The sequence below is a fragment of the Andrographis paniculata genome, unplaced genomic scaffold (genome assembly GCF_009805555.1).
Source record: "Andrographis paniculata isolate CXL003 unplaced genomic scaffold, ASM980555v1 Contig30END, whole genome shotgun sequence".
Taxonomy (NCBI): Eukaryota; Viridiplantae; Streptophyta; class Magnoliopsida; order Lamiales; family Acanthaceae; genus Andrographis; species Andrographis paniculata.
The window spans coordinates 1411053-1430758 of record NW_026137563.1 but is presented as its reverse complement, the minus strand read 5'-3'; the positions used below and the strand labels follow the sequence as shown (position 1 = coordinate 1430758).

The window sequence follows — 19706 nt, the reverse complement described above, 5'->3', positions numbered from 1 at the left end:
CTATAATTTTTTATTTTGAAAAAAATAAACAAATTACAATCCAATCAAATTTGAGCTCCATAATACACAATAAAATCAACTATATTATTATTAAATGTTAAATAGAATAATAAATAGTAAGCCTTAATACTATGATGAAATATAAATTATTTCATATTATTTTTTAAAATGTGTATATGGTTATGTAAAAATATTAATGAGACAATTTAGTACCCCTTTTTTTTTTTTTTTTGAAGAATTAATTACACGTCCTTAATTTTTATTTTTATTTTTTTTAATTAGTTTTGGTAAATAAGAAACATTTATCCTCTTAATTATAATATAGTAATGGTGCATACACAATGTATTACTATTATTTATATATTTTTTTATTATCATAACAACAGTTTTATATGTATACCTCTTTGTTTGATAATGCAATTTTTATTTTATTTTGTTATACTCACAAAGTTAAAATAACATGAATAATATATATATATATACATAAAAAAAAAAATATTAAAAAATTATAGTATCATTCTGTTTGTTTTAATACAATTCTAATTTTATTATTTATTATCACTCTTTAATTTACTTTAATCAATCATTAATATTCTCCTCATTGCACCAAACATGCCCTAAAGACATGTTTGTATATTACATATAATTAAATGTAATAATCATTCAATTGTTACTTCTACAAATAAATAAATAAATTATTATTCTCATATAAATAAATGTGCTTAGTTATTATTTTTATAAATTAATTATTTCTCTAATTATGAATTATGCATACGAAGATGTGATAATTGTTAACAATTACAGGGGATATAGGTTTTAGGGTTTACCTTAGTGACTATTTGGAAAATTATATTTACAAATTATCACACTATCAACCTAATATTATAGTATTATTTTATCTCATGTAAGAATTTTGTAACATAATTTGACATTTTTTTCCAAAATAAATTCCCAAAATTCTATTGACTGTAGTCGTCTCGTTGTCTGCTCCGGTCTCGTCAACTTTTATCATTATTTATACCATATTTAGATTTTGTCTTATCCATATATTATGTTACTATATCTGAGTTTATCGAGTCTATTTTATATTATCTCTATATATAGACCCATTGTTTGATATCACAACATAATCTCATTATTTTTCCTCAAAATTTCTAACAATGGATTATGTCCAAACAATATATATATAATATGATTTCATTTGTTTTTATATATGCATACATATATATATATATTACTTCCTAATGCACATTAGTAATCATGAAATTGTCATTTTTGCAGGTATATCTCAAGATAAATTTAATTTCAAATATGTTTTTTAGTTAATATTTTTCATATATAAATAATATCAAAACAATCCAAAACATAATAAATAAATAAAAAAAAAGAAAGAAAAACATAAACACAAATTATAGCTTAAATGACAGTTTACATACAACATTTTGTAAAAAAACTAATATATTTTTATCGACGAAAATTAATTAATAAAAAAAAATACATAATTGCATAATTGTCAACTAAACAAAATCATAGGTTCCATTCACCAACAACAAACTCGAATATTATTACCAAGAAAACAATTACTCCATTACAATAAATTTGTTAAATTTGTGTTTTTTGTGATATAATTTTTTATTAATATAATAAAAAAATGATATATATACACATTCTATATATTTATAAAAAATTAACAATTTAATAAATAAAAAAAATTATATTATTAATACACTAACAAAAAAAAAAAAAAAAAAAAACCTCAACGCGAAAATAAGAAGGAAAAAAAGAAAATTCAAAACTAAATATCGTTCTTTATATTACTTTTTCTCATATCTAACTAACAATAATAAATAAAAACGAAGACCCATAATAATTCTCTTTACTCACCAATAATTCAAGCAAAGAGGGATTTGCAGCGTAGGACGGGGCGGGCGTTGAGGTCCCGGGGCATAATAGTCCAAAAAAGGGCCAGACTTGTGGTCCCGCTCCGACACTGCAATAGGATAGAAGTGAAGAGTGCTTATTTATAAATCCATTACATCCTTCCCTTTTCTCTTCACTCACAAACTCCTTCGTGCCTTAGCTTTTATTCGTCTCTCTGCAACTTCTCCCACTTTCTTCTCCAACCAGAACTTCAATTCAATTCAATTCAATTCAATTCATTCCCCATTGCACTAACTGCAATAATCATTACAACAACCAAATTATTACTATTAATTAATTAATTTATCCAATGTCGACACAGACGACAGTGGTCACTATATCATCAACAGATCAGAAGAGAGTCATGGCCCCAGTCCCGCCCAACATCGTAATTTCCGACGCCACCGTCTCCATGGCCGCCATAGCCGTCGCCGCCATGTCCGACAACTACTTCTCCTCCGTCAAGCGACGCTCGCGTGACCCCACGTGCTGCCGGAATAATAGGATCGCCGGCAAAGCCTCCGCCTCCGCCTCCGCCGCCGCGTTGCTCGACTCAATGCGCGCTTCTTCCCCCACCCGCACTAGCGCCGCCGAGGATCACAAGTCCTGGATCGTTAGTCCCACATTCTTCTTCTCCTTCTTCTTATTGCATCCTCGTTTACGTATTGCTGACGTGGACGTGTATTAATTGCAGCTCCGCCATCCGTCGGCGCTGGCCATGTTCGACGGCATAATGGCGGCGTCGATAGGGAAGCAGATAGTAGTGTTCCTCGACTACGACGGCACTTTGTCCCCCATCGTCGACGATCCCGACCGCGCCTTTATTACCTCCGAGGTTAATAATTACTAATTAATAACTTGTCTGAAATTAATAAACAAACAAGCTAAAAGGGTTTTTTCTTCTTTTTTTTTTTTTGAATTAGATGAGAGAAGCTGTGAGGAACGTAGCCAAGTTCTTCCCGACGGCCATCGTCAGCGGGAGGTGCAGAGCTAAGGTATATAGCTTCGTAAGATTGTCGGAGCTTTACTACGCCGGCAGCCATGGAATGGACATCAAGGGACCAGCCAGAGGAAACAGATGCAGAAAAGTAAGTCAGTCAGTCCCCAATATTTAACAAATCGAGCAATCCCATGTTCTTGTTTTTCTTGTTAAGTTCAATCCTCAGATGTCAGGTCATTTTCGTGATTATATTGTTTAGGGGAATCAAAGTCTCCTCTGCCAGCCTGCCAGGGAATTTCTGCCTATGATTGATGAGGTTCGTGTCTTCTTCTTACAATAAGAAAAAAAAAAAAAAAAAAAGTTGATCATTTTTACCAAATTTTGATCAATCGACGCCATCACAGATAAACAAAGCTTTGATGGAGAGAGTAGGACACATAGCCGGTGCAAAAGTCGAAAACAACAAGTTTTGTTTGTCCGTACACTACCGATGCGTCGAGGAAAAGGTAAGAACATTATTTTTTTTATTAATTTTTTAATAAATACTCTCGAACTTGCAATAAATCAATGAATGTGTTGTGACACATTGGCTTGCAGCAATGGGGCGAATTAGCGGAGCAAGTGAAGCTCGTGATCAAGGACTATCCCCGAGTCAAGTTGAGCCAAGGCCGGAAAGTTCTAGAAATCCGGCCGGTGATCGAATGGGACAAGGGGAATGCGCTCGAGTTCTTGTTGGAGTCTTTAGGCTACGCCGAATCCGACAATGTCTTGCCAGTCTACATTGGCGATGACCGCACTGACGAAGATGCATTCAAGGTACATGTAATTTCTTATTACAATTTTTTGCACTGAAAAATGACCAGTTGTACGAATCAAACGGTAACATAATATTAATAATGTAATGATCGATATTGTAATAGGTATTGCGCGAGAGAGGACAAGGATTAGGGATTTTAGTGTCTAAAAATCCCAAAGAGACTAATGCTTCGTATTCGTTGCAAGAACCAATCGAGGCAAGTAAATTTAATTTATATATACTATTATGTGTGTATGAATTATTATTATTATTATTATTATTAGAAATGATGATCAGTGGCTGTGCTTATCATGGACAGGTTATGGAGTTCCTAAAACGTTTGGTTGAGTGGAAGAAGTTGTCGTGTGGGTGTCCCTACAGAGCCATTAGTGACTAATTCGATGCTGCATTTATTACCAGAGAGAGTGCAGATTCATGTTCTGTCCGATGTGGGACACGCAAGCAGCTCTCTTGTAACTATAAGTTTGTAACTATAACTGTAACTGTAATTGTAATTGAGGAAAAATTGTAATTGTAATTGTGATATTTGTTTTCAGAAAAAGAAAAAAAAAAAAAAAAAATAAAAAAAAAAAAAAAGAAAGTTAATGTTCCACGTGCAAGTCTTATGGTTTCATTCATCTTGCTTTTCCTTATAAAATAGACTGTAGCACTTCTTGGAATCATCTGAAAAGTATGCACACTTTGAATAGTTTTATTTTAAAAAATGCATTTGGTATAACAACATTTAGACCATGCTCAGTTCAAAATAATAATCATAAAAATCTATTACATGGGCTCTTATTATTTGTGTTATAGTTTTAGGTTTTTTTGGAATAGAAATTTTGAAAATTTTTGTAAATAATAAAAAGATTGGTATTTAATGTGATGTTAAAAAAGTTATTATTGATGGAAATTAGTGTCAATCATAGGATCCATATTTTTTACTATATAGTTTTTATTATTTAAAATATATATATATATATAATATTTCTTCTCGCAAAACATATGGGTTTGTTTGAATTTTTTTTTTTTATTATTATTATTTAATGTGAAGTATCAATAATTGTGTTAATAATATAAAATGATATTTGTATTGAACATTAATTTTTTCTAAGATAATAGAATATATATTCTATATATTGAAACTGAAATTTAAATCTAAAATACAAAAATAAGTCCAAAAAGAAATGATAATTAACTATAATAATTGTATTGTTATGGTAAAAATTAAAGAGAATCGAAGGTCACCCATTATTGGCGTTGTTCGGACATGCTGTATGGTATTGGTAGCTTAGATCAATAATTGTCGTCTTATGCCTATCTGACTGACCAATATAATTTCTTATCCAGCAATACTACTAATTAGCCAATCACACCAATAATGGCCATTGGCATTCCACGATATATATATATATATATATATCTATGGCTTTAAATTTTATTTAATATATTCTCAATTAATTTTTCATGCTACAATTAACACAATTCATTACATCCTTAACAATGTGATGAATTAATCAGTTGATCATCTTATCAATGCATTGTTCTATTAAAAAATAAAAAATTAAAAAATCAAGTTACTATATTCAACAATAATTTTACACACTACATCAAAAGTAGCACTCATTGAAGACTGCACTACCAATTATTTCATCTCATTCTTAGATCTCTTTAACCCAACTTTTACTTAAACTATCAACCCTATACACATATATATATATATTTATTATAATTATAATGATTATATACACTATACATACATACACACACATATATATATATATAATATATATAAAATGAAGCTAAATTTAACAACAATCAATAGTAGTGGGCACTTGGATTTTGTGAGAGCCCACATGAAACCCAAACTCAAATATTTCTTAATAATGACTTTCAATGCCACTTTCATTTAATTTAATTTAATTTAAATTATTTATTTAATTTCTCCTCATTGGGAGTTAGGTGGTGATAGTGAAAACCCACTTCCAAGACTTAGAAAAGAACCCATTGTTGGAGTTGGAATCCACTTTAAGTGCTTGATTTATGTGAACAAGACATCAGTTTGGGGACACTAACACACACACGCAGAGATACATACACATGTATACACACATATATATAGTTATATAAAATAAAATAAAAATCCATCCTATTTTTATTCCTTTAAAGAAAGTTGGCCATCTTTTCGACGTGTAAAGAATTGCTTCCACTAGGTTCCATCGATCTTTGAAATTAAAATTAATAAAATCGAACCCCCCATTGAATGTCACAATTATTGGTGGAAAAGTAGCATAATATATCCAAGCACATATACAGTTACACTATCAACCTCACTTCCATTTAATTACTTAAATAAACTATTACAGTGGTTGCTTGGAATTTTTGAAATAAAATAACATAAAAATTTGCATTTGTAAAGTGCAATATATATAATATGTATGTTTTTTTGGTAAAAAGGAAAAAAAAAAAAAAAAAAAAGGGGTTCAAACATGGGGCAATAATGTGAAACACTTGGACCTTGATTAAGATCCACACATATTATTATTTATTTATTTATTTTATAATTATTGTGTGTTACTACTATTATAATATGCAAATTTGTCCTAAATTTAAGGTATACGTGTTGAGTACACAAACTGGTCCCCCCACATCGATGCTCGAGCTAGCTAATCCCATTTTTTTTTGAATTATTTACAGAATTGATTATAAAATCAAAGAAATATTCCTTTTCTTGTATTATTATTTTTTAATATATATATATATATATTTATGTGAAGTTTGTATTTAGGGTTTAGAATATAGAGTTGAGATTGGCCAGTTGGATTTGCATGTGAATAAAAGTGACATGCATGGTGGGAGGGAGCAGAGGCCTCAAATGTTGGAATCTTGGAATTTTATTACATTAATTATTCACTTAATAATTTTATAAAATTTTTGTTTTGTAATATGTAAATTTGTCTCTTGTGTGTTGTACAGTGTGCAGAGTTTGGTTGGTTCTTTATGTTTTCTAGATGGGCCGGTGGTATTCGGAGCCCATTAAGGATTTAGAGTCTTTTTGGACCGGAGCAATAAGATATCGATATATTGGGCTTTACGGCCCATTAAGAAATTATATGAGGAGGAGATAGAGCCCGCGCGTTAACGGCCTGGATCTTTGACCGAGACTTCTGTCCGGCGACTGTCGGATCTTTTTCCGGCCTTTCAGTCTTCTTCCGTGATTCGCTGCGTCGTCTCATTTTGTATTTCCCGATTCGATGGCGGTTGATGTATTTAATTCTGGGTGAAATTTGGCTGTTGATGGACGATGGAGGGTATGATTGTGAAATTGCGGAATCTGGACGTCTATGCCAAGATCAATCTACGGAAGAACAATCTCCGGAGGCATTATAGGCTTATAGCCATGGTTTCTTCCGTCGTTATGCTCCTCCTGTTTATCTCCGAACTCAGTTCGTAATTCTTTATCTGTATTTTGTTTGTTCCTCTAGATTTTAACCTTTACGCATTGTGTGTGCTCAGAAGAACAGTTTGAATATAAGGCATTAACAGTAGCAGTAGCATTAGACTCTCTGAGTGAGATATCCTTCGTTTTGAAGTTAATTAACTTAGCATTAAACAAATTTAGGTTTTGTAATGCAGATAAGTCACAAAATGATTAGGGAGCATTTGGAAACTACTTCCCTTGTGTTTGTAATCCACGAGATGGATATTTGGTCTGTTCGTTCTCTAGAAATTTTTGCATTATGTGCTCCAATGCTTCCGCCCATAATATTCACCATTTATCAATACATAGAGATATTTGTATTTGTCTTTGCCTGCAGTCTGTAATGGGACACAACAAACCTCAAATGTCGTGTATCCATATCATATCAAGGTCAGTGGCTTTTGTAAATTATTCCATTTCCTGGTTGAGTTTTCTGCTATATATTTATACTGAAGGTTATCATATACAAATATTGATGCTCCTTAAAGAAGTTGAATTATCATCTCAGCATAAGAAATAGACATTTATTATTTCAAAATATGTGCGTTTTTTCAGTGCTACTTTAATATTGCTGGTAGTACCAACCATGTTCTCAGATATCCATGGGCATGTAATCCAGTCAGATTAGGTTATACTGAGATTTTGAAGATGAAGGTTACTGAACATGTTAAAGATGAAGGTTTGCCTCAACCTCAAGCTCTTCCAAGGGTATTTGTCTTCTATGAACTTTCACCAATTCAGGTCAGTGTATTTTGTCCATTATGCAAAAAGATAAATTAATATTTATGCTGAATGTTGACATCAAGCACCTATGTTCATTCTTAATCTGTTTATTTGTCTCATCTGCTGACATCTGCTATACCATATATTGAATGGTTCTGACAGCCTTACAGCTAACTTTTACAGGGAGACTTTGTTCCATCCATAACACTATTTGTGCCATTGTTGGAGGTAACTTTCTCTGTCTCTCTCAAAATTATCATTACCAGAGATAACTCTCTTCATCGTATGATTCCCTTTATTTCTCTGCTTTCACCTTAGTCACATATTCATTTCACCAGGCATATTCACTGTATAGGGATAATGGACTCATTCACTCATTCATATACCATTGTCAGAAAGCAATTAAAAGTAAAATAGAAATAGGTAGATTCAAGTTATTCAACTAATGATTGATAACTAAAGTGGAATCAGGTTTGGCTATCAAAATCAAATCTGCAAACTAAAAGGGTTAGATGTACTGCTTAGGTCTTTTTCATGTTACCATTCATAGATTGTTGCTTCAGGATTTATAGAAAACTTTGGCTCTACAGGAAGATGACTTGTAACATGAAAAGCCAGTTTTGTCATTTTTCTTTTTGTCATTTATTGAAAACTTGTTATTTAGGATAAGTTCACAGAAAGTGAATGTTGACAGAGAGTTCTATGGACAAAAGTTCAATCTCAACAAGATCTTTAGCATAATCTTGTCCATCCCTTTTTTGAAATTTGGGGTCTGGAATTTTTGCTTAAAAGTATAAGAGTTCACACTTGACCCTAGACTTTTTGTACACAAATCAACCATAGGGAGTGTATATAATATATTGAAGAATGTTGAATTATTTCTTCTGCATCCCTTTCGGCTTTGATATTTAGCTAAAGTAGTGATGAAAATAAATCATATACTATTATGTTCACCAGAGAATAAGCATAAATGACAGTGGCAGTGATGGTGATAGCATATACTCACTATATTGTGTTTTTATCTTTGCATCAAATAAATATGAAAGACTGTAATGGTCAATAAAATGTATGAATTGTTCTCTGTAAGGAATTGTAGAATAGAATCAATTGGATTACAAATAACAAGATATTACAGATATATTCAAAAAAAGAAATACAGCACAAACCTCAAAATACATTGTCCTGCAAATGCCTAAAAATTCATTGCAGAACTATCTCACTACTAATAGTAACACTAAGCAATTCCTATTGACCATTGTTTTTAATAACTCTCTCTTTTTTGCAAGAAAGGGCTGCGCTTATTGCCAAATTATAAAGCAGCCCAATCAATTTCATAAGATGGATACTTCTCCAATTCCAGCGTCTCCATCTCCCAATCGGGTTGATGACCCGCCCCAAAATCCGGGTACATCGTATCCGAATCCGGACCCGAACCGTCGCTCTCGGACCCCGCCGCCTTGCACTTCTTCTCCGTCCCTTCTTCCGCCGCCGCCGCCGCCGCCGATTTTTTCTGATTCGACGGCGACTTCTTTCCCCTACCGGTCTGAACGCTCTTTCCCTCGGCGAGAGTACGGCAGATCTCCTCCAGCTTGGCCTCGAGGCTAGCGTGGAGCGGCTTGTACTCGCCGCCGATGTGCGAGCCGCCGTGGCGGAGGTGCGGGAAGTTCAGCTTCGCGAAATCTCCCCGGAGCTTGAACGACGCCGTGTCGTAGGCCAGCGCCGCCTCCTCCGCCGTGTCGTAGGTGCCGAGCCACAGCCGCGTGCGGTTCTTCGGCAGACGGATCTCCGCCACCCATTTCCCCCAGTGGCGCTGCCGTACACCTCTGTACAGCTTGGTCGGCTTCGGCGGCGAGCCGACTCGTTTCATCGAAATGGGCCTCGGCCCAGGAATGTCAGCCGTCGGCTGTAATTGGTAGTGGGCCGAAGTCTGGCCCAAATCATTATGGGCCTGGGTTGAAGAAAATTGTACTTGCTCATAAGAGTAGCCCGGCCCAAACGAAAAATCATGGGCCGGTGCTGCAATGTCAAATTGGGAGGTGGGAAAGTAAGAATTGTAGGGGTAGGAACCAGAGGGAGGAGTGATATATGGGTAGTGGTGATTGGGTGTGGAAATAGAGAAAGAGGGATTGGAAGTAGGAAAAGGAGAATAAGAAGAGGGGGGATTAGGGGGAGTGGAAGAAGCAGTTTTCAAAAAAGGTTCAAGTGCTTCCATTAACTCACCACCCCCAAAGGGATCATTTACATCTGCTTCTGCTGCTGTGCTACTCCAAAAATTCATAGCACCTGCCATTCTCAACAACAACAATAATAAAATAATTTCTTTTTTATTTTTTAGGTAAGAATTAAATAATTAGGGAAGAAATAGAAGAGCCTGGTTCTTAATAAAATGAAAGAACAGGCGGTGGGTGTGGTTTGTCTAACTACCGAAAAAAAACAAAAAATAAACAGTTGAGGAATAAAGAGAGGGTTTTACAAAAAAATGGCAAACCCTTCAAATAAATCCTCTTTGTGGCCAAACAAAAAGCGGCCAATTGATTAATTAGATAGAGATTAGTGAAGGAAGGAAGGGATTGTAGGAAGTAGTGTGCAAATCAATCCTGCAGATCTAAGTTGAGTTGGGAAATTGTGAATTGTAAATAATAATACAAGTATACTAATAATTGCTGATTATAAAGAAAGAATAGAAATAGAAGAAAGCCATAGTTGAAGAGAAATGATGATGAGATGGAAGATGTAGACAGAAAGGGGTAGAGGAATCATAAATCAGAGAGAAGAAGAAGAAGAAGGGAAAGAAGGAAATTAGGAAGAAAAAAAGCTAGCAAAAATCAAAGATGAAATCTGGTGAAAAGTGTGTGCAAGTGAGAAAAAGAAGAAGAAGAAGAAGAGCCTCTCTCTCACTCTCTCTCACTCTCTCTCGTGTTTCTTTTTTTTTTCTGGTGGGTTTGTGGCTTGGAGCAAACCCTGTATATATAGAGATAGATACACAAAGGGGGAGAGTGTGTGTATGCGTGAGAGTGAGAGAGAGAGAGAGAGAGAGAGAGAGGGAGGGAGGGGGAGTCCATGGAATGATGGAATTTTGCCGTGGTATTTTTTTATTTTTTTATTTTTATTAATATTAAAAATATTTTTATATTAATATAATTATTTTTTTTTCAAATATTTTTTTATTAATATTTTAAAATATTATAATTAAACATACTTGCTTATATGGTGTTAATCTTTAACTCATAACTTTATTGTCACAAGTTTAATTCTTACACCACTTCCTTACGGAACAGTAACACTTCATTTTACTATTATGGAATCGGTATTTGTTGTAATGGTAAATTTTGCAATTAATAGGTACAATCGTTCAGTTCTTTTCATTTTTATTTTTTTTCTTATAAAATTTTATGATTTTTAATAAATACATATAACCTATGTAAACATTTTTATTTAAAATAATAAAAAATTAAAGTTTACAAAATGCTGTATGAAAATTGAATTGAGAAATGGACTTGCTAACTTAAGGACTTTCTCATTTATCACGCTGGTCTCCGTTCACACACTGAGACACCTGGACCAATGATCCTACTCCACGTGTACAATGAGAAGGCGTTGTTGACTGCCTCTCTGTCTGCGCGTCGGACCAGTTTTTGCTCTGCCCTTGGACACGTACAAACTTAGATATTTTTTTTTTCTTCTTACATTTGGAATTATTAAGGGTATGTTTATTTTGCTAAAAAAATGAAGTTTCTACCATTTGGAAAAAATTATTCCTCCGTCCCATTGAAAATTTGTTATTTTTCATTTTCGTTCATCTCAAAATAAAGTTATCATTTTCTAATTTAGTAATTGTCCTACCTATTTAACATGGATATTTTTGTCATTTTCACTCCAATCCATTATAATACTAATATTAAAAAATCTACTTAGAAAATAATAAACTGCAACCTTGCACCAGAGGGAGTATATTTTTTTTCTTTCACAAAATATCTCCATCATACATTATTTTAATATCAAATCAAACCAAATTTTTTTCAAACCCATCAAAAGAACCACACCCTAAATAATTTTAAATTTATTATATTTTAATTTTAATACTCGTAGTCAATTTCTTTTGTTACATATACACATTTTTGTACTTTTATACATTACTCTTCATCGAATAAACCGTAAAATAATATTCCTTCTATCTAAAGATACTCTTAACTCAATTTCCCATAAAAATAAAATAAAAACTAAAAAATAAAAAATAAAACCCTATAGTTCTTTGAAAGTTTCTAAAAATACATATATATATATATATATAGTTTTAAGTTAATTAATACTCCTAATGTTTTTTTTTTTTTTTTCACTTTTGAATATTATTTTAGCTGATATAATTTAAATTATTTTATCTTTATTCTTTAAAAAATACTTTCAAATGCATATACAACAAAAACTGTAACAAATAATGTAAAAAATGGACATTTTTTAAAAAATATATATATAATTGACCATGGAATCTCAAACTATAATCTGACTTTGGAAATAATATAAATATATACAGACGCCATTATCTCAGCATTTATGCAACGGTATATAGTTGTACAATAATGGCATTTAATCTATATTATTATTATTATTATGATGCAGTCTGGAATTAGTTGATGACACTGTCCATGTGATTTTTATTTAACTATTTTAATTCACTTTGGTCAAATTATGTCTCCACCCTTTTTTTCCCCTTTTCGTACGTGATATGAAACATATATATACATATATATAGTTGTTTGGTTAAATTTAAATATTTACGATAATTTGTTTTTGATTTGATTTTGGAGTGCTGGAAGACTGTTTTATTTAAATTTTATATTATTCCATTGTTAAAATATTATTTTTAGATACAATGGTGCGGTAGTTTTACATTTTAATTAATTCAAAGTACTTTTTTTCATCATTTCAATTGTCCATTCAAATTTTTTTTTATTTTAGTAAAAATAATTATACACTAATATCAAAATATTTTTTTATGTTTACTTAAATTACAAATATATTATTATAAATATAATTATGAATTTACACTGATCAATAAAATAATATTATTTATTAATCTATTACAAAATTTTACAAGAATACTTTCATCCGGAATTGAGGAAGTAATACTTAGCTCGGGTTTTTTAAAAAATCTATACTCCCTCCGTCATAATATAATAGTCTTGTTTACTATTTTTGTCCGTCCTAAAACAATAGTTTTATTTTCATAAATAACTATATCACTATAAAACTACCCATACTTTTTTATTTTTATTACACAATTGTCACTACTTTTTACATTAATATACTCACAATGGCAAAAAAGTCTTTTATCCATATTTTTCATCGACTACCAATATAATATCAATATTCTTTAAATCCTGTATCCACTCCAATTAAGATTATATTTATGAGACGGAGTGAGTATTATTCTAAAGCAAACAAAGCATTTGTGTGTGCTAAGTTATGTGTAATAGACAGTAATGACAGTACTATTACGTTAAGCAAGTTTAGTCAAGGGAACATTACTACAGTTGAGATTCGGCGGATCTTACGGCGAAGATCGACGGCGTGAGAAACGGGTGGATCACGTGCTGCCGGGGACACTATTGCTCCATCACACCGTCACTTCCTCCGTTAAAATCTCCAGTTCTTTGAATATGTCCCTCTACTTCCACTAAATTGTCTATATACTCAAAATACTAATAAACTCCCAAATGTTAATTATTCAAAATAATTACAGTACTGATCATTAAGGTGTATATGTTTGTATTTTTTTTTAATATAATAATAATTAAAATAAATCTGCCACATATTGTTTTAGAAAATAATAATAAAATAAAAATTAATACAAACTATAATTAATTAACTTTTTTTATTTTGTATTTTTCTTAGAGAAAAATATCATTGCCTCCATCATTAGAATTAATATACATTTTTCTTCATCATAAGAGAGAATATTATTATTTTATTTTATTAGTACATATATATATATATTATATTTTATACTTTTGTATTATAAAAAACAATAATTACTATTAACTCTTATTTAAATTCATGTACAAACATTTTGTCACAAATTTGAAGGTATTGGAGTATTATTTATCTTTACAAAAAAAATTACATTCAACCCATTATTTAAATCAAACATCAAAATCAAAATCAAAATTAAAAAAAATAATAATAATAAAAATCATTAAATCAGCAATTTACGATGCCTATAACTATAACATTAACGAATCATTAGTATATAGTTTTCACTAAATAAAATAAATTGAACAACTCTTACAAACAGGAGTAATCAAACCCAAGTTGACCAAAATGGACAAAAAAAAAAAAAGGAAAAGTGCATTGACTAAGGATTAGCATCGAATATCATCTTGCAACTGATAATCTATTAATATATTTTGATAGGATTAAGAAAAAAAATTTAAAAAAATTCTTCACCCATTCGTTAATTGCGTTGACAAAAAGCATAGGAATCTCAAATCTGACACGACTTACACATAACTCTAATCCATACTCTCAACTCAAGTGAAGGGACAGGGGTTGACTTCAGCCCAAGTTGACTTATAATGCAAAGCTGCCATTCTACCAATAGACTAAACAACATTATCTTTCTAATTCGAACATTAGAACACACATTTTGGCTGTAAACGAGTGACCTAAAATATGCAATCAAGATAACAATGGCAATACCTTCTCCTGAACTCCATTAAACTGCCGTACGTCCTGTCCGAAACACTCACGAACAAAGTACCGGCGTCGGGGCTGAACGAGATTCCTGCGATCTCGCCAAAGAGATCGATCTCTTGCCCCGTCGCATAACCCGATCGCGCGTCGAACACGTGAACAAAGTCCGCCGGCTCGGCCATGGCCAAGAACCGTCCGTCCGACGTGAACCTTAAGGCTCTGATTGCGCCCATCCTTCCTTCGAGCACGGCTAACGACTCCGAGGGTCTCCTCAAGTCCCATAGCTGGCACGTTCTGTCTTGGTTCCCGGTCGCCAAAACGAGGCCTTCTGGGTGCCAAGCTGAGGCGAACGAATAATCCAAGTGTCCCTTGAGGCTGTTGACGACCTGAGAATCGACGTTTTTTGTTAGAATTTTCGATGATTTTAAATGAATAAACGGCGATTGCTGGCTGACCTTTCCCGACTGCATGTCGGCGAGCAAACAATCGGGGCTGTCCCCGAGCACTGCGATTAGCTTCCCGTCCGGATTTGCGGAGGCGTTCTTAATGAAACGACAATGAGTGAGATGACGAGATGAATCGAACGTCGGGATTTAGAAATTTAACTTCGGAATTTCACTCACATTTACAGGCCATGGGAATGTGAAAGAGCTTAGGCATGAGATGGCTGACATGTCGAAAATCCGGACTTTTGAGTCGTTGTTGGCTGCAGAAAGTTGTGTTGAACCGCTGCATCGAGAAAAATATAAACACGATCAAGCTAACGACTTTTTCGAAGAAATTGAAATCGCTATATGTTTACCTGGGGCTACAGAATATGTCCACTGAATTGGTGATAGCATTTTCTTCGGGGGATAGCTTCGTGCAGAAGGCTATGTCGCAGTGGTTTAGACGCTGCGCGATGAAAGAAGTGCAAAAGATAAGCTCGATGAAATATTATAGATAGTAATATCAGAGGAACAATACCTTACAGATAAGCTCTCCATGGAAGCCACCAGCTACCATTAGATTCTCCTTCACAGCCATGGTGCTTATATAAACCTGGGAAATGGATTGCGCAATATGTTGAGGATACTTCTGTAAACAAATCATTAGATCAAGACATTCGATGTGATGATGTTAGAATGATATCGAGTGTAAAAGAAGTGGAAGTACTAGAAATGGAAGAACTCGCCTCAGTTAGTTGAATAGGCCTGGAAACATTAAGCACTTCTTTAGGCCGACGAAGCAGAGCAGACCAGTGCATTACAGAGTAGTTTTGCATGAGATACACATCGTGTTTTGACGTTGCCCATAACAGATTCCTCAGCTGAAAGGCAGTGCAGGATGTTCGATTGAGATGGGATAAGATGATTAAGACAATTAGGAAAACTAAAAATGGCAACAATTTGCATTTGATATAGCAAACACAGCATGTAGGTTGAGATATAAAGTCACTATGCAATTCATTTGATGTTAAACCAAAAGACTGGTAAATTGTCGAAAAGGAGAAGAATAGACCATCAACATTGCAATCGAAAAAGAAAAATGACATTCCAAGTAGTACTAAGCTGCTATAAATGTGATTATTCTAAAAGAAATGCAGTAGATTAAATTCAGTGGCTTGTTTTGATCGTGGAAGAAGACGAATGCATAAGAAACAGAGTGCTACTTCATATAAAAGACAAGTAGTCCACACACTCCCGCAACTTTTTGTTCATAAACAAAATCATTCAATCAATCAAGCAAGATGATAATCTATGAAGTCTCAATAAAGCATGGTGTAATGCTGTGAATGCCTATGGTTTTCATGTAATTGAAGAACTCGAAAGAAAGAAAGAAAATATCAAAAGGAGCCTAACGACCACAGTTATAGACTAGACCCTGTTCGATGCTCAGATAACCCCATCATACCATATGGAACAGGCCTTATTGCTCCAGCTGCTCAGATAAAACATCAATCTTCTTTGCAAGGCTGAAAGAAAGATAAGTAGGAGACACTTGCCATGGGTAAAGCTACAATTCAATTAAGCATATGATAAGAAAAAAAGAAATGTAAATGAAATCATATGTTATATGTATGCTCTATGAAGATGTTCCAAACACACATGTAATTTGACGAACGATGGCAAACAGGAAGAATGAAAACCAAAATACGAAAATGAAATAAATATATAAGCACCAAAGAAGATGTATGTTAATCTACATCATTACTGATCTCAGTCATGCTCCCACAAGACCTCCATTGTCATAACTTGGTTTCACACTCTTATCAAAAGTTTCATAGCTGAGTTAGAAGTATTCGGTATGCCATAGGTAAATTATCACAATCTGCAGAAAAAAGGATTCAATAAATGTTGCCCCAAGTCACAGCATAATTACATTAAACTTGTTTAAAAAATCGAGTCTCACGTTTTGTAGAGGTCTATGCTATAAAACTTGGTGCTCCCCCTAAAACATTTGAGAAGAGGTGATCCAATGAGATTAAACTAAGAAAACATAACAATCAATGCAATGCAAATTACAACAAGAATAAACTAAAACAGATTGATCGAGTAGAAGAACAAAAGACACAATCATGGAAGTTAAATAGATCATAAGAATCAAACCAACAACATCCATGTGTTTTAGAATAAGAAAGGTTATACAAAGTTGCTAAATAAACTTCAACTCACGAGCACAGACTTAAAATCAAAGAAACTTATTGTAGATGGATTGAGAACAATTGGATTCGTCTATACCTGAAAGTGTACGATTGTTGATTTCACAGCCCTTGTATTGAAATGAAAATCGTAGAAGTTGTGTCCCTTCTCCACTTCTTTGCACTTCTGCCAAGAAACTCAGAAAGAACTCAGCAATGTGTATCAACCAACAGCTACATTTATCTAAATTTCTATTCCATGCACAAATAATTACGATGAAGATATAATGCAATGGCGAATCAAATTAGTGATCTCGAATAAAGATATTGAATCAACATGAGAAGTTTCCAACCTAGGATGAAGAATGGACGAGGTCTGTTATTTAATCAATGTATCTTTGTAAACCACAATCGTCATCAACCTCTTGCAAACTACATGTCAAATACAATTTCTAGAAAGCTAGAGATATAATAAAACAAGTACACTTTCGATTGCCACTGCCTTTATATGAGATTTGAAATAATGTGAAATAGGCTAGAAAATAAATTAAACAGCAAGTGTACCAGCTTCTCAAGATCGTCCGAAGAAAAAGACAAACTCTCGTAATTCTTGTATTGCTTCAATCGAGATCGACGATAAGTCTCTCTTGTAAAGTTGAACCTTTCCCAGGGAATACCCTGTATATCCTTGCCATTCCTCGCCTCCAAAGCCGATGTATCAGTGCTGGGAATGCTCTGCGGCTTGGATTTCAGTTCTAAAGCCATTAGCAATGGAAGAAAATACAATTTAGATGTCTATCTCCTGAATTATCTAACGAAATGGATTACCGGCTCCAAGTCATCCTCATAGTCTGTCTCATTCAATTCTTCATCTATGAAGCTTCCATGGCTTCCTTCGGAACGGCCACCGGCATTGCAGTGCTCGTCGACAGCATACTCACGGCCATGGTTCCCACGTTGCTCCATAAATTCCACTAATGACGATAGAGAAATATTTCAACGAAATTGCTTGAAAGAAAAATTGCAGGCACGCACCATTTCAATTATTCTGTTCCGAAAATTAGCAAAATTCTACCCAAAGCAAAATCGAAAACGCAGTCAGATAAAAACGATGTAAAATAATTGGGAACCACAAAACAGACCATCACTATCCATTGATCTCATTCTTCGATCAAACGCAACACGAGCCACATAATAATCCAATCCACAACCAACAAAGTTACGAAAATTCAAAAGCTCACCATTCAACAATAAACCCTCGAAAATCAGCTCCGATTATCTAACGGAACGATTAAACACAACAGCGAAAGGAACTCCCACCGATGCGTTTGCAGCATCATCATTCATCAGTGCATATGAGATATATATGATGATGGCGTGAAGGTTCCAGTACCTACCTGCCTTGTGGGCTCCAACCCATCTCTGGGCCCCACCGAAATGCAGATTGCAGAGATGCCGTGGAAGACGCTTCTTGTACATGTCTACGGTTTTCAATCTCACTCTTTAACTCTCGCTGTCTCACCAGAGAATTTTTGTTTGGGGTTCTGAAACTTTCGATAATAGTAAAAATTAATATTTAACGTAAAAAAATTTAATATTTACATCAAATTAAAATATTAAACAAATAAATTCTTATTTGAATGATTTTTTAAACATTTTTTTTCAATTATATTATTCATTCAATGATTTTTTTAATATATCATATTAAATTCTTATTTTTTTATTTTTTATTTTATATTAAAAATTTGTTTTATACATCTATTTTACTTATCTTCGTGTTTCTTTTCAAGAATTAAAGGTTTGTTTAGATATGGACTTTTTTAAAATATAGAAGTTTGAAAATAAATAAATAAATAATTAATTAATATTTAATTTAATATTTTGTGAAAAAAATAATATATTTGATGTAATATTTTTTAAAAAATAAATAGTGTTAAAAAGAGTATTGTGTAAACAGAACTTAAATAATGTTAAATTTTCAAAATTATACTCCTTTCGTTCCCAATAATGAAAGTATCTATTTTTTCAAATATCAATTTTCTTTTTTTTTAAGGAACGGTACTATATACGTAAAATTACAAATTTTTTTATAATTTATAATATATTACACAAATATCATTACATTTGTATCATACCATATTAATAAAATTATTTTAATTATTTATACATTATTCCTTCTGTATTATAATATAATATTAATATTTTTAAAATTACGACTAAGAATCACATGAATACCTATGAATGAAAAGGAGAGAGAGTATTATAAATAAAATCTTAATTATCTCATACTAGTATTATGGAAGAACTCTATAAAGTGTGGATCAATCAAGGAGAGGTCAATCTCAATCTTGAATCAACTAAAGTGGAATTGGGACAAGTCCCTTTCACCATTTATTAATCAGACGAAGAAACAATGACAACAACTCTTTTATCCTTTTCCAATTTTGATTATTACACATCACAAACTTTATCCCCAACTTTCTAATCTAATTTACTTCCAACACCCATGTTTTTAAAATTAAATAAATAAATAAAA

The 19706-nt window shown here is 32.9% G+C and overlaps 3 protein-coding genes across 11 annotated transcripts; 1 reads left to right on the top strand and 2 right to left on the bottom strand.

The window, feature by feature from the left end:
- The first annotated feature begins 2079 nt into the window (after window positions 1-2079).
- LOC127246803 (probable trehalose-phosphate phosphatase E) lies at window positions 2080-4237 on the top strand. Its single transcript, XM_051268377.1, has 8 exons — window positions 2080-2533; window positions 2615-2755; window positions 2844-3008; window positions 3120-3176; window positions 3265-3366; window positions 3458-3676; window positions 3781-3873; window positions 3976-4237. The coding sequence occupies exons 1-8, from the start codon at window positions 2231-2233 to the stop codon at window positions 4051-4053; spliced, it is 1158 nt and encodes a 385-aa protein (XP_051124334.1). The 5' UTR covers window positions 2080-2230; the 3' UTR covers window positions 4054-4237.
- Window positions 4238-8950: 4713 nt separating this feature from the next.
- Window positions 8951-10819, bottom strand: LOC127246804 (ethylene-responsive transcription factor RAP2-4-like). Its single transcript, XM_051268378.1, has one exon. It carries the CDS (start codon window positions 10148-10150, stop codon window positions 9170-9172), a length of 981 nt encoding a protein of 326 aa, XP_051124335.1. The 5' UTR covers window positions 10151-10819; the 3' UTR covers window positions 8951-9169.
- Window positions 10820-14268: 3449 nt separating this feature from the next.
- LOC127246906 (uncharacterized WD repeat-containing protein C2A9.03-like) lies at window positions 14269-18689 on the bottom strand. Of its 9 annotated transcripts, none has more exons than XM_051268546.1 (10): window positions 18568-18689; window positions 17999-18144; window positions 17735-17911; window positions 17271-17354; window positions 15725-15859; window positions 15517-15627; window positions 15353-15444; window positions 15174-15279; window positions 15006-15092; window positions 14269-14936 (listed from the first exon to the last, which is right to left on the bottom strand). In XM_051268546.1, the coding sequence occupies exons 1-10, from the start codon at window positions 18647-18649 to the stop codon at window positions 14523-14525; spliced, it is 1434 nt and encodes a 477-aa protein (XP_051124503.1). In that variant the 5' UTR covers window positions 18650-18689; the 3' UTR covers window positions 14269-14522. The 9 variants fall into 9 exon arrangements, with proteins under 9 accessions (XP_051124503.1, XP_051124505.1, XP_051124502.1 ...); XM_051268548.1 differs by having other exon boundaries at window positions 17735-17905; XM_051268545.1 differs by having other exon boundaries at window positions 14270-14936; window positions 17271-17357.
- Between the last annotated feature and the right edge of the window lie 1017 nt (window positions 18690-19706).

Coding starts and splice junctions, on each gene's coding strand:
- LOC127246803 (XM_051268377.1), top strand. CDS start 2,231: ATGTCGACACAGACGACAGTGGTCACTATATCATCAACAGATCAGAAG. Junction 2,534..2,614: donor AGGATCACAAGTCCTGGATC/GTTAGTCCCACA, acceptor TATTAATTGCAG/CTCCGCCATCCGTCGGCGCT. Junction 3,367..3,457: donor ACCGATGCGTCGAGGAAAAG/GTAAGAACATTA, acceptor ATTGGCTTGCAG/CAATGGGGCGAATTAGCGGA.
- LOC127246804 (XM_051268378.1), bottom strand. CDS start 10,150: ATGGCAGGTGCTATGAATTTTTGGAGTAGCACAGCAGCAGAAGCAGAT.
- LOC127246906 (XM_051268545.1), bottom strand. CDS start 18,649: ATGTACAAGAAGCGTCTTCCACGGCATCTCTGCAATCTGCATTTCGGT. Junction 18,145..18,567: donor GGTTGGAGCCCACAAGGCAG/GTAGGTACTGGA, acceptor TATCGTCATTAG/TGGAATTTATGGAGCAACGT. Junction 15,093..15,173: donor CATTCCCATGGCCTGTAAAT/GTGAGTGAAATT, acceptor CGTTTCATTAAG/AACGCCTCCGCAAATCCGGA.